This window comes from Scardinius erythrophthalmus, assembly GCF_964197995.2.
Source record: "Scardinius erythrophthalmus genome assembly, chromosome: 23".
Classification (NCBI taxonomy): domain Eukaryota; kingdom Metazoa; phylum Chordata; class Actinopteri; order Cypriniformes; family Leuciscidae; genus Scardinius; species Scardinius erythrophthalmus.
The window spans coordinates 29044597-29060906 of NC_138243.1; the positions used below are offsets into that span (position 1 = coordinate 29044597).

Sequence of the window (16310 nt, forward strand, 5' to 3'; positions counted from 1 at the left end):
ATATATGCCATACAGTCAGATTTCACATAATTTTGGTAGTTAAACAAAACACAAATGTAAGTGGTGTTCCTCAAGGCTATACATTCAAACCAATTCAGTTTAAGAGTTCAAGCCATTTATAGGGCATTTCTGCACCACAGAAAAATTTCCAAATTAAACACCTTGGGAACACTCATAATAACATAAAGAAGATTATAAATAATCTCTGGAAGACAATAAGCATGTCCATCTCAGATAATGTAGACACAAAGCTTAGCTTTATGCATCTATAATGTGATTTCCATATATTATCAGCATTAATAAATCATTAACCATGTAAAACAAATGTTTAAGACTATGTACACATGGCAACTCATAGAGGATATGAAATATTAAAGCAGAAATGGCTCCTATTGGGGCAATTAATCTCTTTGACATCTCACACAGGTAATGAGCCGGTTGATCAAATGACATTAACACTGATCTTTTGACATTTAAACATGTCTAGGTTTAAAAGGATTATAAACAGGATTTCTTTAACCGATTGAAACTTCAGAGTGTGACCGCTTAAGGACGCACTGTCATCCGGCACCGCAGTCGAACCGACACCGCGGCTTGAGCTCCGCAGGCCTAACCGGCTCACCACAGCTCCTGCAGCGCTTTAATAAACCCAATAACGCACAGACCGGTCCTACAGCACAAGTCAGACCCGCTGAGTCTCTTTAAGCCCAGTGGTGCGGTGCGAATCTTACCGTAAATGGGTCGCAGTCTTCTGTCGTTGGGGTCTTGCACATGGCCCCTAGCCGCCATGATGGAGCTGAGCAGGATTAATTTGTGCGCATGCGCAGAACGAGCACTCCGGAAAGACTTTAACAGGAGTCTGGAGTCATGTGTGTCATTCGGTGTCACTGTAAAAGACGCAAAAGTGCTTTTCTCGCATACAAAAAAGAAGTGCAATGGTACGACTAAATTGTTTGTTTTTTGCTTAAAAAATTTCAGAAAGTATCATGGTATTGTTTAAGCAGGGGTTTGGGGGCCACAAGAGAGAGCTATGGGGTCTGTGGAAATGTTTAGAGGAAAAAAAGTGTAAAAATGTAATAATAATACTTAGTTAAAAATAAATACCAATTAGATTACAACAAATAAATACAAATTAGATAAAAAAAGATTAAAAAAAAAAGGAAATAAATGATCAAATAAATAATGCATCTAACAGTAGATTTTTTTTCTAATAAATAATAGAAATTAAATATTTTCCAAATAATATTTAGATATATTTATTATTTTTTCACATTATAAGTTGGACCTTTAAATTGAAATTTTAGGATGGGGTCCCTCACACCAGGATGATCATATTTTGAAGGTCCATGGAAATGTTTAGAGAAATCAGCGTAAAAAAAAAAAAAAAAAAAAAAAAAATATATATATATATATATATATATATATATATTTAATAATAATAAATGTTTCATTTATAAATAAATACAAATTAGATTACAATAAATAAATACAATTTTAGATAAAAAAAATAAAATATGAAAACAAGTAAATAAACGAGCAAATAAATAATGCATCTAACAGTAGAACTTCTTTTAATAAATAATAGAAACCAAATATTTTCCAAATAATATCTAGACATATTTAAAATATTATTTTTTTCATGAAATAAATTGGATCTTTAAATTGAAATTTTAGGATGGGGTTCATGAAAATGTTTAGATAAAACAGTGTAAAAAATGTAAAATAATAATAATGGTAAAATGTTTTATTTAAAAATAAAAATAAATTGATTATAAATAAATAAATGAGCAAATAAAGAATGTATCTAACAGTACAGTGCTAAAATGTAATACTCAACTTAATAGAAATTATATTTTTTACAATATAAATTGGGCCTTTATACAAGAACCTAAATAGGTGCCTTTGTAAGTTTTAGGATGGGGTCCTTTGCACAAGGATGATCATATTTTGGGGGTCACTGACATCTAAAAGATGGAAAACCCCTCGTTTAAACCTCGTTATACCATATAAAGTGAATTTGAGGATTTGACTTTCATATACTAAATTACACAAGTATAGGAGATATACGTTTTATTTTTATGTGTGCCAGTTAAAACATTACCAAATTAGGAATGGGAATGGCAGTCATATTTCATTTGGTTCCATGTAATTCATACATACAGGCATTATTGTTAATAGGAAAATATAGATCATATAATTTCCAAAAGAGACCCTTGGCTTGAAAACACTCGTACATTTCCAATAGAAATCTTTATTTCATTATTAGTATATGGAAGATAGTACAAAAGCACATTTGTGATGAATGCATCAGCCAGAACGATACAGCATATGTACATATTGAAGTCAAACGACATCATTCTCCATCAGGACTGTGTGTTTCTGCTTGTTTGGGATGTGAACAAATGTGCTTGTCAAAGTCCTCTTCACTGATCTTTCCTTTCTTGAGTTTCTTCAGCAGACGCGTGTCACTTAAGAGCTCGTTCAAGTCTTCGTCCTCAGCATCGGATTCCTGTGAACACACAAGTTTAGCAGTGAGACTTTAGAGAGTATCCCATTGACAACATTAAAGGGTTAGTTCACCCAAAAATGAAAATTCTGTCAGTAATTACTCTCCCTCATGTTGTTCCCAGTAAGACATTCGTTCATCTTCAGAACACAAATTAAGATATTTTTGATGAAATCTGAGAGCTGAGACAGCTCTCAGCTCTCAGACAGCTCTCAGATTTCATCAAAAATATCTTAATTTGTGTTCTGAAGATGAACGAAAGTCTTACGGGGTTGGAACAACATGAGGGAGAGTAATTACTGACAGAATTTTCATTTTTGGGTGAACTAACCCTTTAAGAGCAGTTTAACCAGATTTCTATTTTTTTATATACATACTCGTCAAATGTAGATTCAGAAAAATATGAATAACATACCTCATCCAGTTTTCTTTTGGCCGTCTTCTTTTTCTTTCTATCCTTCTTGATCTTCTGCTTGGACCAGGATTTGTTCTTGATGAAGTTCTTCCTCAACGGCTTCTCTTTCTCTTTCTCCTTCTGCTCCGCCAGTCTTTTCTGTCTCAGTTTCTCCCTGTTTTTATCTTTGAACCGGATGGAGTCTGTGTCGATGGTCACCGGTTTGAAGTTGGGGAAGGTCTTTCCTTTCAGTTCAGGCATTTTGGGCAAACGGAGGAGAGCAAAGCCTTGGGCCAGAGCAGCAAAATCTAGGTCTGTACGAGATAAACATCATTTTAATCAGGTAAATTATCTTGATTATGCCTCTTATGATATGCGTGATACAAAGTCACTCACCTTTAATGCGAAATATCAAACTACACTCATGTTTGGCGTACGCCTGCACACACGACACAAAGGCTTTCATGCCCTTCTCAAACATCGCTCTGTCACGTAAAGCCAACAGCTTCACTTTAGGCAGAACATCAACCACGTCTTTCACTGGAGGAAACAACTGAAGGGGACACTGTGGGGAAAAAACACAGGATTATAACGTACAAACACTATTTTATAAACTTAAACTCCATAATATAGAATAACAATAATAGAATGTGCACTAATATCTGAACACCAAGGTTATGGGTTCAAATCCCAGGGAATGCATGAGCTGAGAAGATGCATATCAATCCAAGTTGCTCTAGATAAAAGCATCAGCCAAATGCAATTTTCAGTGTTTAAGGCGAGACACGGCAGGCAAAAACATCGTTTTTTTTTTTTACTGGTCAATTTTGAGATTTTTGTCTTCAATAACATGTCTTTTTTCAGACTTGTGGTGAAAAAAAGTCCAAAATACACATTTAGGTCTTTATTTTACTACACTTTGTCTGTTTGCGTCTGTAGATTTCTCATAAATTCAACAAAAGTTGGTGTTCTTAATCAACATGCTGCTCCGCGATCGCTGTTAGAAAGCTCTCTCTCTCCTGTACAATCCTGTCGGATCCAAATATGGTAATTTCCTTTTTATCAGCAACCAATCGTGAAAGTAAAAGGGCTGAATGCCCAATCTCATTGGCTGATGATAAATCTTTAAAGCCGTTTTCTCAAAATGACTTTTCTCTCATTCTCCAAGTCCGAAATCTCCACTTCAGTAACACCGATATACACCAAAGTTTCCAGTCTTGTACCTAGTTATATTATGAAGACATTTACAGAGGGATTTGTAAATATATTATTCCTAGCCTGATTTATATAACATTTTATTCCAAAAAACATGGTGAAAATCTATTCTATTGACAGTATATTCTGATTTACAGGATAACAAAAGTAGATATCCATAAATCCCTCTGTAATTTGTTTCCCATCTAATATGTGAACACAATGAAAAAATAATTTTTAACCTGGCTTTATCCAATACTCAGATTTTGTTTTTTTTTAATATATGCAAATTAGTGCATATTTAATTAGATATAGCCTAATTTGCATATTTAAACATTAAATTACAAAAAACTTGTAATAAATTTTTTTCTCATCTTAATGTAGGTAATCAACTGGGAAAGTTTCATGGTGATATCTGCTAATTTTACCCTATTCACCTGTAGTCTTATTTTTTGCCTTATTTCTAAGTGCCGTGATGCTCACTGATAGTTTGTATATGAGATGAAGTTTCTCTCTGACTTACCTTTTGATTAATTGACAGAAAATGTACATACGACTCTTCCATCGGCAGAAGAAAGACAAGAGCGCTGCCTTGGTTTCCGATACGTGCAGTTCTTCCACACCGATGCACAAAGGAACTAATGGAAATATGATGACAAAAATTACCAATGCATGCACAAAACATTCAAACAGTAGTCACATTTAAGGCAGTATTATTTTATAATTACTTATATACTATTGATTCATATTTTGAATTAACTTTTATTTTCAGTTTTCCTTGTAATTTTATTTTAAGAATTGCTCATTTTGTTTAATACAGAGCCCCTAAAGGGACGCGGTAAATTATATTTCAAAACTTTGCTTTCGCTCACAAAGAACTCTCAAGTAATATTTATACTGTCCACTTTTTATCCACTTTCAGCCACTTCTGTCCTGATTTCTTCAAGGGTAGGGTCTATGGGCGGGTAATGTATGGGCTCATACCATAATGTTCACTCATGAGGTCAGTAGGCGGAGAGTAGACGGTCTTTAGTGGCTGTTTGAACACATTCGATCACATGAGCGTTTACACTACGAAGGCAATCCGGTCTAATGTGTTATCAACTTCCTCTGGAAGTGGTCGAAAGTGGACAAGCTCAAAATGTTTTAGACCCCGTTTACTCCTGTATTCACTTAAGTGTCGTCCACTACCAAAACATATCTTAAAGGGGTGGTTGATTATGATTTGACTTTTCTAACTTTAGTTAGTGTGTAATGTTGCTGTTTGATCATAAACAACATCTGCAAAGTTACAACGCTCAAAGTTCAAAGCAAAGGGAGATATTTGCTTTTAAAGAAATCGCTTTTTAAGGACTACAACAAACGGCTGGTAGAGACTACACCACATTCCTCCTGGGTTAGTGACATCACCAACCCTAAAATTTACATAAACCCCGCCCCCGGTACATGATTTATAGATTATCATGACAGAATATGCTAATCAATGACTAAAAGATAACTATACATAAGCTGCATAAATTCATCAACTAACCAACTAACTAAGTCTCTCCATCATTGTCTGATTCCGATTTGAATATAAAAGGCTAAAAGTTTTTGAAATTTTCAGTGCATGTCTGTGTGAGTGCAAGCTCTTGAAGCTCCGCCCCCTGTGCCGGGAGCAGCAGCTCATTTGCATTTAAAGGGACAGGCACAAAAACGGTGCGTTTTTGCTCAGCCTTAAAAAGTGACAACTTTAACATGCTATATAAAAATATCTGTGGGGTATTTTGAGCTAAAACTTCACATACACACTCTGGGGACATCAGAGACTTATTTTACATCTTGTAAAAAGGGCATTATACCAGGTGTAAACAGTGCCTTAGATGCTATAACGCCACTAACCTCCCGTCAACTGACTTTATGAGCACTAATCAAAGCATGAAATAAATGATGTAATAAACGATTCCAAGTACACACTTTTGAGCTCAAGTATGTTCATGCATGTCCTGGTTACCTCGCACTGCTTGGTGGATCATACTGAATCACCCAGTTCATTTCCGGTATGTCGATGCCTCTCGCCATGACGTCTGTGCACACGAGAATCCCACTGCATACAAGCATAATGCACTTAATCTTCCTCTAGAACTTCCTCTCGGTGAATATCTAGAAAGACATGATGCAGTCCATTACCTCTTCAGCGCGCGGAAATCTGCAAAGATCTTGTTTCGTTTATCTTTCATCTTCCCGTGGATGCAGTGGATGCTGACGTTCTTGATCAAGACTTCCAGGGCTTTACCGAAATACTCCACACAGGCGCAGGTGCTGTGGGTACAAAGGAGAAGGATATAACATTAGGATGAAAGAAGTCTCCTCTGCTCACTAATGCTGAATTATTATTTGATCAGTAAATATACAGTAATTTTACAACTTTATTATTTTAAAATGTAACTTATTCCTGCAATGGAAATCTGAATTTCAAGTTAAATCTTTTTAGCAAGAACACATTAAATCAAAAGTAACAGTAAAGACATTTATAATAATACAAAAGATTTTCATTTCAAATCAGTGCTGTTCTTTTAAACTTTCTATTCATCAAAAATATCTCATTTAAAAACAGAAATAGAAATCGTTCTATTTGAAAACCTTGGTGAGCAGAAGAGACAAAACCATGAAAGAAATCTTAAAGGGATGGTTCAGAGTAAAATCAACCTAGGGTCCTTTGCACTATGACCTCAGGCCAAACACCCCCCCAGAAGCCTTTTTCCCTTGGTCGAACATTATTAAAGTTAGAGCTTATGTAGAGACATCAGCCGATGGTTTAGTGCAGGCGCTAATGGATCCAAGGTTGAATCTCGTAAATTACCCCACTAATAATGCCCAGAATGGACCAAACTTCTACAGGAGTACAAATAGGTTCTGTACTCATAAAACGAGGCATTGGAAAGTTTGTAAGTACATCAGGAGTTTATTTAAATAACACTCGCCTGATTGCTTATGCTACCGCTAACCCGGACGTCGACGTCACTTCAGTGAGTTGAGAAAAGCCTGTAAAAGTCCTGGCAGAAAGCGATGCATAAGGATGTAGTGTAACGACATTTATTATTTTTATAATTATTATTTATTCCGAAGTGTTGACAACTTAGTGTTAACTAATAATGGTTGCAAACTGGTACTACCAACAAAATATTAGTGCATTCCTAGAACTGGGCATCGTTACACTACATCCTTATGCATCGCTTTCTGCCAGGACTTTTACAGGCTTTTCCCAAATCACTGAAGTGACGTCGACGTCCGGGTTAGCGGTAGCATGAGCTGTCAGGCAAGTGTTATTTAAATAAACTCCTGATGTACTTACAAACTTTCCAATGCCTCGTTTTATGAGTACAGAACCTATTTGTACTCCTGTAGAAGTTTGGTCCATTCTGGGCATTATTAGTGCGGTAATTTACCAGATACAGCCTTGGATCCATTAGCGCCTGCACTAAACCATCCGGCTGATATCTCTAAATAAGCTCCAACTTTAATAATGTTCGACCAAGGGAAAAAAGGCTTCTGGGGGGGTGTTTGGCTCGAGGTCATGGTGCAAAGGACCCTAGGTTGAAATTACTCCGAACCATCCCTTTAATTATTCCAAAATTTTGATCAGTAATATATGTGGCAAAATCAGTCAAACAAACCTGAAGAACACAAGCTGCTTCTCGTGTTTGTGCTGCCTGAGAAACGCCACCAGAGTGTTGAACTTATCCTCTGCTCGACACAGCTACATGTTCCAATAAACAACAGAAACATTGAGAATTAGTGCAAACAAGTCAAATAATGGGACAAGGAACATGTATCATTAAGTCAATCAATACTGATTTCATGTCATAATTATCTGAACACTCCATGAACAGGCATGAATGTGTGAACCAGTCCCTGCTTGTTCTAGAAGGTTCCCGATGACTCACTGTGTAATAATTGCTGAGTCTGGCTGGTGTTTTCTGAACGTTGGAAGCCGCCACTCCTTTCTCCTTGACTGTGATCCGCACAGGGTTACGCAGACCTGCCCTCACCAACTTCTCCAGCTCCTGCGTCTGCGTGGCGGAGAACAGACCCGTGCGCCGCTGCTTGGGTAAATACCCCAGAATAGTGTTTAAACTGCAGAGGCAAAGGAAAAAACTGCATTAGTTAATAGATGGCCCTTAAAGGGGTGGTTGATTATGATTTGACTTTTCTAACTTTAGCTAGTGTGTAATGTTGCTGTTTGAGCATAAACAACATCTGCAAAGTTACAATGCTCAAAGTTCAAAGCAAAGGGAGATATTTGCTTTTAAAGAAATCACTTTTTAAGGACTACAACAAACGGCTGGTAGAGACTACACCACATTCCTCCCAGGTTAGTGACATCACTAACCCTAAAATTTACATAAACCCCGCCCCCAGAACACGATTTATAGATTATCAAGACAGAATATTCTAATCAATGACTAGAAGATTGTTAATTCCACATCAGCAACATAAACTCATCAACTAATCATTCAGAAATGTCCTGTCGCTTCTACATGTTGTCACTTCAGTCTCTCCATCATTTTCTGACTCCGGTCTGAACATAAAAGGCTAAAAGTTTTTGAAATTTTCAGTGCGTGTGTGTGTGAGGTAAAAGGACATGAGCTCTTGAAGCTCCGCCCCCTGTGCCGGGAGCAGCAGCTCATTTGCATTTAAAGGAACAGACACAAAACGGTGTTTTTGCTCACCCTCAAAAAGTGACAATTTTAACATGCTATATAACAATATCTGTGGGGTATTTTGAGCTAAAACTTCACATACACACTCTGGGGACATCAGAGACTTTATACCAGCCCTTTAAATAACATCAGAATATGCAAATTAGGCATCATCTTTTTAAAGGGACAGTCCACCCAAAAATTTTAATTATGTCATCACTTACACTCCCTCATGTCGTTCAAAACCTCATGAACACAAAGAAAGATATTTTGAAGAATGTTTTGGTTCCCATTGACTTCCATTATCCACAGAAGAAAAAAAGTCATAGAAGTTTGGAATGACAAGAGGGTGAGTAAACGATGACAGAATTTTCATTTTAAGTGAACTTTTCCTTTAAATACACCCAATGCATATTACAACAAAAGTGAAGCAGTGCAGTTAAGCTGCCAAGCAACGTAAAATTAAATGGTTATGATTTTTTTTTTTCTGACTGATGATAGAAGAACATTACCTGGCTTCAAAACCCATGTCCAGCAATCTGTCAGCCTCATCCAGGACTAGAACATCCAGAGACTTCACAGCGGTGGCCAAATCAAGTCCATCTGCCTTCCTCCTAAACATGTCCTCTAATCGGCCAGGGGTCGCAATTATGATATTGGCTCTACGAAGAGCACAGGACATTGTATTTGCTTATATTATTCCGGATTTAGTTTTAAATGGTAGAAAATAGCAGTCTAAAATACTCACCCCTGAGTCTTTAACTTCTCTACGTCCTCGATAGGGTTGCTTCCACCAATCAAGAGGATCTGGCTAAAAACAGACACACATGTTGTAAGATTTAGTACAGTACAGTAGATACCGTAGATGCTTTAAACTCACCTAAACTGAGGAAATCCCTGCAGAAAGCAGCCCATCACCTCACTGATCTGCAGTGCCAGCTCACGGGTGGGAGTTACGATCAACGCACCAACCTGAACACACAATTACAATAGGAATGAACATGAACTACACTGACTTCTTTCAGCAAACATGTGAAGAACAAGGAGAAAGCATAAACTATATGTAAGATTTATCATCTTAATGCACACCTGCATCTTTTTTAACTTCTCTTCTCGCTTTAGGAGAATTTCTAATGCAGGAATCACAAATGCCAGAGTCTTCCCACTGCCAGTCACCTGAAATGACATTGATTATGAAACACATCTGTGACATATTCTCAGACAGATGTCACATTATGATAAAATACATATTTAAACACTCACCGCTTCAGCAGCAACATCTTTATTACTCATAAAAAGAGGGATACAGGCAGCCTGAAATTGAGAAAAAATGAACTGTAAATAATCTGATGAGAAACATGCGAGTACATACAGACTGAACACTATGAATAACGTTGTTACCTGAACAGGAGTCATATGTGTAAATTTCAGCTCTGTAAGAGTCTGTAATATGCTTTCATGTAATTTCACGGGTAAACACTCCCATTTTCCGTCGTTAATGTTCTCCATAGTTTAAAAGTTTAGATGAGTCTGGTCCATGAAAGTAAACACATGAGGAGAAGATGTGTGCTACACGCAATATGCACCGTGTGGGAAACATGAGGCTGCTACAAACGTTCCGCATCTGTGGGACAGCAGTCTTCCTCCGGGGAATGATGTTCCTCTTATTTGCCTTTATATAATAAGCATAATCGTTTAAATAAATGTATTTTTGGGGGGTAAATTGCCTAAAATTTCAAAGTTTAGGTCACTGAATATAAGATTGGTCCGTGCTCATCAGCAGCGCTGAGAAAAATAACATGTACCACGTGACAACACCATAGTCTGTGACAATAACTTCTGAATAAAATAAAATAAATAAATAGCACCGACATTTTTGGAAGAGCAGCATTTAATGTTATAACATAAATAAAAATAACGCGTGAAATGGTAAGTGGACAGATTACAGTCTGAGTTTGAGGCATGGGACACGTGAGGAACAAAAACATGGCATACATAATGATTAAAAAAAGAGACATTTTAAGAACATGTTTCAGTTTTATTAAATCAAATTCATATTTGACATACATATTCATTGAACTTCAGAAGTTTACAGTTTTATCATCAGTTTCCCAGTAGTCTTAGCCAAATAATCTTGCATTTTATTTATAAGAGTTGGTTTAGACAACAAAAACGGTACAAAACTACATAAAGTACTCCCCATATGAAGAAACTGAAGATAGAGAGAGAGAGCAGAAAAAGAAACTGGGCCTACCCTGCCTAAACATTTAAAAACACACCAGAAAGTCATTTTTACCACTTTACCAGCATCAGGTTTAAATATGTGCCATGGAGGTTGTTGGCATAACTAAATATGATAATGAGCAGTGAATATGGCATGAAATGTGTTTGTCGGGACAGTTCCTGACATTTGTCTTGATTTACATCAGTGACTACTGACTTCCCATTTCACAACAATGGCTTTGTTATAGCGTAATTACATCATGCTATTTCATACAATCCTAAAGCATGTTCTTTCATTGGGGCAACACCATAACATCACCTTTACTTCATTCTTGTAGTAATGTGCAGTTGTAACAGTACTGGAGAAAAAACACCAAGCAAAAAATAATAAAAAGATGCCTGTTCCAAATAAAATTACACAAGTTGGGCTAAAACAAAATTAATTAATTAACAATTCATAACCAAACTTGCACCCTTTACCAAAACAAACAATGGAGAGATCTACAACTGGGGCAAATTAAAACAAAATGGCTGATGGACTAGCGAACAACCAAGTTCTTCTGATCTCTGTTGAATTGGACGTCCAATTCGAGAAACTGGTAAATCACGGACTCAGTGTGTTTATGTTGAGGGTTTTTATACGACTCTCCGCACTTCAAAGAATCTCTTCAGGTAGTAAATCTGTCCGAGGGTCATGGCCACCAGCACCAGGGCCTCGAAGAAGGACCAGAGCACCACCCGGCTGTTCGTGTTGTCATTGACTGGAGGACACAAACGAAAATACACAGTCAGAGGCAAGCTTAACGTTTCAAGGTGAAAGAGTCAAATAAAACAATAATAATTATTCAAAGGCCAATTAAAGATGCATATTTTGGCTGGGTTCATGTCAGGGCAATATAAAAAAACATTAAAAGCCTGTTTTTTAACATACATATTTCTGCTACTTTCATTTTTCAAAATTTAAACAACAACAATAATAATAATAAATGATTTAAAGGTCATTTAAACATGCATATTTCTGCTACTTTCATATTTCAAAATATAAATAATTTAAATGCCATATAACATGCATATTTCTTCTGATTTCATATTTCAAAACATGAATAATAAAGGCCATTTAAACATGCATTTTTTGGGGGTCACAAAAAAATTTAAAGGTCATTTAAACATGCATATTTCTGCTGTTTTCATATTTCAAAATGTAATAATAATAATTTAAAGGCCATTTAAACATGCATATTTCTGCTGTTTTTATATTTCAAAATGTAATAATAATATTAATAATAATTTAAAGGCCATTTAAACATGCATATTTCTGCTGTTTTTATATTTCAAAATGTAATAATAATATTAATAATAATTTAAAGGCCATTTAAACATGCATATTTCTGCTGCTTTTATATTTCAAAATGTAATAATAATAATAATAATTTCAAGGCCATTAAACATGCATATTTCTGCTGTTTTTATATTTCAAAATGTAAAAAATAATATTAATAAAAATTTAAAGAACATTTAAACAAGCATATTTCTGCTGTTTTTATATTTCAAAAATGTAATAATAATAATATTAATAATTTAAAGAACATTTAAACAAGCATATTTCTGCTGTTTTTATATTTCAAAATGTAAAAATAATATTAATAATAATTTAAAGGCCATTTAAACAAGCATATTTCTGCTGTTTTTATATTTCAAAATGTAAAAATAATAATATTAATAATAATTTAAAGGCCATTTAAACGTGCGTATTTCAAAAGTTAATGTTAATGTTAAAAATAATAATAATAAAAGCCATTTAAACGTGCACATTTTTTTCCGGGATGATGATAGAATGAACTTTTGACATGACTTTCAAAAAACATTCCATTCCATCGCTTAAAACAGACGGACAAACAATTCTCCTAATTATGCTAATATCATGTAACACACACACACACGATCAGTGAGGACATCTTACTTGCACGGTGTATTCTCTCTCGGACCTCCATGTATTCCTGCTCGTGTTTGACCGCTGTCATGGCAACCGCCAGCTCGTTGATCATCTCCTCCAGCTTATTCTGATGAGCTGGAAATAAATGAACAGGATTTTACTCACGGTGATTGTATCAACACAAACAAATCACGGCGTATTCATCGTGCAACAATACAGCACACCCAATTTATACAAACAGCAATATTCAAGTTTGTAATCACATAACCTCATATTACACATGCAAGAGTCGACAGGTCATAAACAGCTTTAGTTTTTGGTGCATTAATAAAAAAAAACCACTCATATATACAGCATTAAACCAGAACGGCCTACAATTAATAATTCAAATCAGGCAATGGGAACTTCAAATAAACCTCTTCTGTGATAAAACACTCATGTTATGTCTTCAACACAAAAGCCACAGCTCACTCTTAGCTGTTATACGGCATCTTTAAGTCAGTAAATGTTCAGATCATTGCTCAAACTGTCTTCATATTCACAGGTGCAAGTGTTAGACTGAAGTGTAAAGCTCAACCGATGTTAAAACAATCTATTATACGGTCTACTCCTACCATCCCAGCTGTCACCACCTCCTGGAGAGGGAACAAAGTCACGTTAGATGTAAAAAAAAAAAAAAAAAAAAAAAAAAAAAAAAAAAAATTATATATATTATTTATATTTATATATATACACATATTTATATATATATATTTTTTTTTTTAAAACAGTGCTGTAGATTTTCTTTATTATTAAACAATTGTTGCTTTAAAATATTTTTGTTAACACTTTAAATAAATACATTAGTTAGTATGAATAACAATGAAAACTAGTTCTAAAATATTTATTGTATTAGTTCATTTGAACACATTTTCTAATACATTACTAAAATCAAAAGTTGTATCTGTTGCTAGGGTCGCAAAGGGGCGGAACATTTCCGGAAACTTTCCATGGGATGTTAAGCTGGAGAATTTTTTGGAAATATTCTTAGTTGGAAACTTAACAGGAATTAATTGGAAATTTGAGGTAATGTATACAAACTATATCACATATACAAACATAAATATCAACATTAAGTTTGGTGTTAAGCAGATTTGATTTATTTGTGAATAGAACTTTAATGGTTTCTTTTATTGAACCACAGAAAAGCATGAATGTTGAATGAAACAAACATATTCCCATGATCTTCTCCTATAATTTTATTAACAAACACGGGAACAAAATGTTTTGCTCATTATTAGCTAATGCATTAACTAAACATTAACTAATGGGACCTTAATTATAAACTGTTACCATTATTTTTTATTTCAAATAATTACAATTAAATATTTTTTCTAACATGCAATAGTGGCCAAGAGTGATGTGGAGGAGATATTTGTTTTTAATGACGTTACAATTTCAATTAAACAATCCAAGTTAGTTATTTATATATATATATATATATAATATATTTTAAAATATAAGAGAAGAACGAAACCTGGTTAAGGTATTTATCTGACAAAATTATTTGGCAAAAGAGGCAAAGTAGGTTTTATTTACTGTGGAGCAAAGAAAAACATACATTGCATACATTGACCAGAACATAATCAGTTATTAATATTTTGTTGGTTCCTTTTTGTTTTTGCACGTTCATAATTCTTTGTATGACAGCCTGGCCAAAAATTATGTCGGCACAATTTGTCATGTTTCATTGCGTTATTATAAACAATACAAATCGACTTTAAGCACAACTACACAATATGCTTACAAAATCATTTTTTTAAATAATATTAGAGTAAGATGTGAAAATGTTAATTTTCCTATCACTTTTGGCCACTACTGAATGAAATTTTACAAATTTTAGCCAATTTCAATATTTTAGAACTACACAGAAAATGTTATATACATTACAGAAATTTTTATTTCAACAATTTTTCCCAGTTTCCTGAAAGCTCCCCGATATTCCCAGGTTTTCCATGACCGTGGAAACCCTGCCATATGTTGCAAAAGACAAACTTCCCAGAAAAGCCCGTGTCAGTTTCTCCGCTCACCCTCTGTCTCCATGTCCTGTCCTTTGGGCGCCTCGCCGATGTCGATGGTGAACATCACAATCTTAGGGGTCATGGTGGACATCTTGTTGCTGAAGCAGAACTTGTAGGTGCCGTCCATATGGGCGGCTACAGAATACTTCCCACTGGACTCGCGGTCTCCTTTATAGATCTGCTTCCCGTCCGGACCGGTTATCTGTTTAACACAAACAACACATCAGATAAACCTCAACTTTAACAGATCATCAGAGCTGTGTTGAGCATTCAAGAAGCACAGTCAGTCATCACATCAGCTTCTGCCTAAAAAAAATTAGGGATGCAAGTTACCGATATGAAAATTATGGACGATACAGATAATTCTGTACATTTGAAAACCGATAACCGATAAATTATCCAATCATATTTCAAACAATTCAAAACCATCATGTTGAATCTGAAGTGTCTCAGTCTCAGATGAAGGAAATAATACAATATTTAATGGCTTTGATATATCTGCCAAATTTTCCTATTGGACTGATAACGACAACATTAAAAATGAACATATATCGGCCGATATATATCATGCATCACTAAAAAGAAATGACAATGCTATGGTACTTATATAGTACTCATGATACCAGAACCAAAACACTACGGTAATACCAAAATATTTCTTTTAATTAAAACAAAACCAGGTTACTTTCACTTTGACTCGTCTAAATTTTGTCTAGAAAACACATTATCCAGTATCTAAGCACTAATAATCACTCTCAACCAGCAAATAACTTCCGGCTTCATCCACCATCTGGTGTGAGCAGACACTGACGCCTGCAAACATCCTGAGGCTGTTTATGGTCGAACATATCTGACATTTAATGATATTATAAGTGTATTTTAATGTCCACCTCCACGTCGATGTCCAGAAATCCTCCCTCGGCGACCTCAAACATCAGGCCCATCTTCGTGCCCGAGTTCACGCGCTCATAGAAACACTCCTCCGCGTGCGCGTCTATGCTCACAAAATAGCCGCTCGCCGTGTAAGAAAGCGCGCAGAGGAGCACGACAAGTTCCGAGAACGTAAACATGTTTGGTGCGGTGTATTAATGGAGGATAAAACCCATAAAAGAGACTTTACGCCGCACGGGAACGATAAAGGCGGAGACTGACAAGCGCTAGCTGCGCTACTGATGATGCCACGTCAAGCTTTAGACGGGCCGCCCGATGGGACAAAATGGTACGCAGTTCGCGTTTGGAAAAAAGAGAAACAGAAACGGGAGCATTGTCCATTATTTTATAATTGTATTAATAAAATATAACAATACAATATTGACTA

The 16310-nt window shown here is 35.5% G+C and overlaps 3 protein-coding genes across 5 annotated transcripts in view; all 3 read right to left on the reverse strand.

Annotated features, from left to right (window-relative positions):
• Window positions 1-817, reverse strand: part of naa25 (N-alpha-acetyltransferase 25, NatB auxiliary subunit) — a 28868-nt gene extending 28051 nt beyond the window's left edge. For both annotated transcript variants that reach the window (XM_081354958.1, XM_081354957.1), the window contains exon 1: window positions 732-817. In XM_081354958.1, the coding sequence (XP_081211084.1) occupies window positions 732-789 (58 nt within the window). In that variant the 5' untranslated portion in view covers window positions 790-817. The remainder of the gene's footprint in view (window positions 1-731) is intronic.
• A 1237-nt stretch (window positions 818-2054) lies between these two features.
• On the reverse strand, window positions 2055-10427 carry ddx55 (DEAD (Asp-Glu-Ala-Asp) box polypeptide 55). The gene is made up of 14 exons (XM_081354155.1): window positions 10178-10427; window positions 10040-10090; window positions 9866-9952; window positions 9657-9748; window positions 9525-9587; window positions 9289-9438; window positions 8021-8210; window positions 7751-7833; window positions 6264-6395; window positions 6088-6180; window positions 4618-4732; window positions 3297-3465; window positions 2922-3214; window positions 2055-2509 (listed from the first exon to the last, which is right to left on the reverse strand). Exons 1-14 carry the CDS (start codon window positions 10283-10285, stop codon window positions 2354-2356), a joined length of 1782 nt encoding a protein of 593 aa, XP_081210281.1. The 5' UTR covers window positions 10286-10427; the 3' UTR covers window positions 2055-2353.
• A 227-nt stretch (window positions 10428-10654) lies between these two features.
• On the reverse strand, window positions 10655-16243 carry tmed2 (transmembrane p24 trafficking protein 2). Of its 2 annotated transcripts, XM_081354873.1 has the most exons (5): window positions 15883-16184; window positions 15002-15194; window positions 13547-13567; window positions 12960-13067; window positions 10655-11760 (listed from the first exon to the last, which is right to left on the reverse strand). In XM_081354873.1, the coding sequence occupies exons 1-5, from the start codon at window positions 16060-16062 to the stop codon at window positions 11636-11638; spliced, it is 627 nt and encodes a 208-aa protein (XP_081210999.1). In that variant the 5' UTR covers window positions 16063-16184; the 3' UTR covers window positions 10655-11635. The 2 variants fall into 2 exon arrangements, with proteins under 2 accessions (XP_081210999.1, XP_081211000.1); XM_081354874.1 differs by lacking the exon at window positions 13547-13567 and having other exon boundaries at window positions 15883-16243.
• Window positions 16244-16310: the final 67 nt, after the last annotated feature.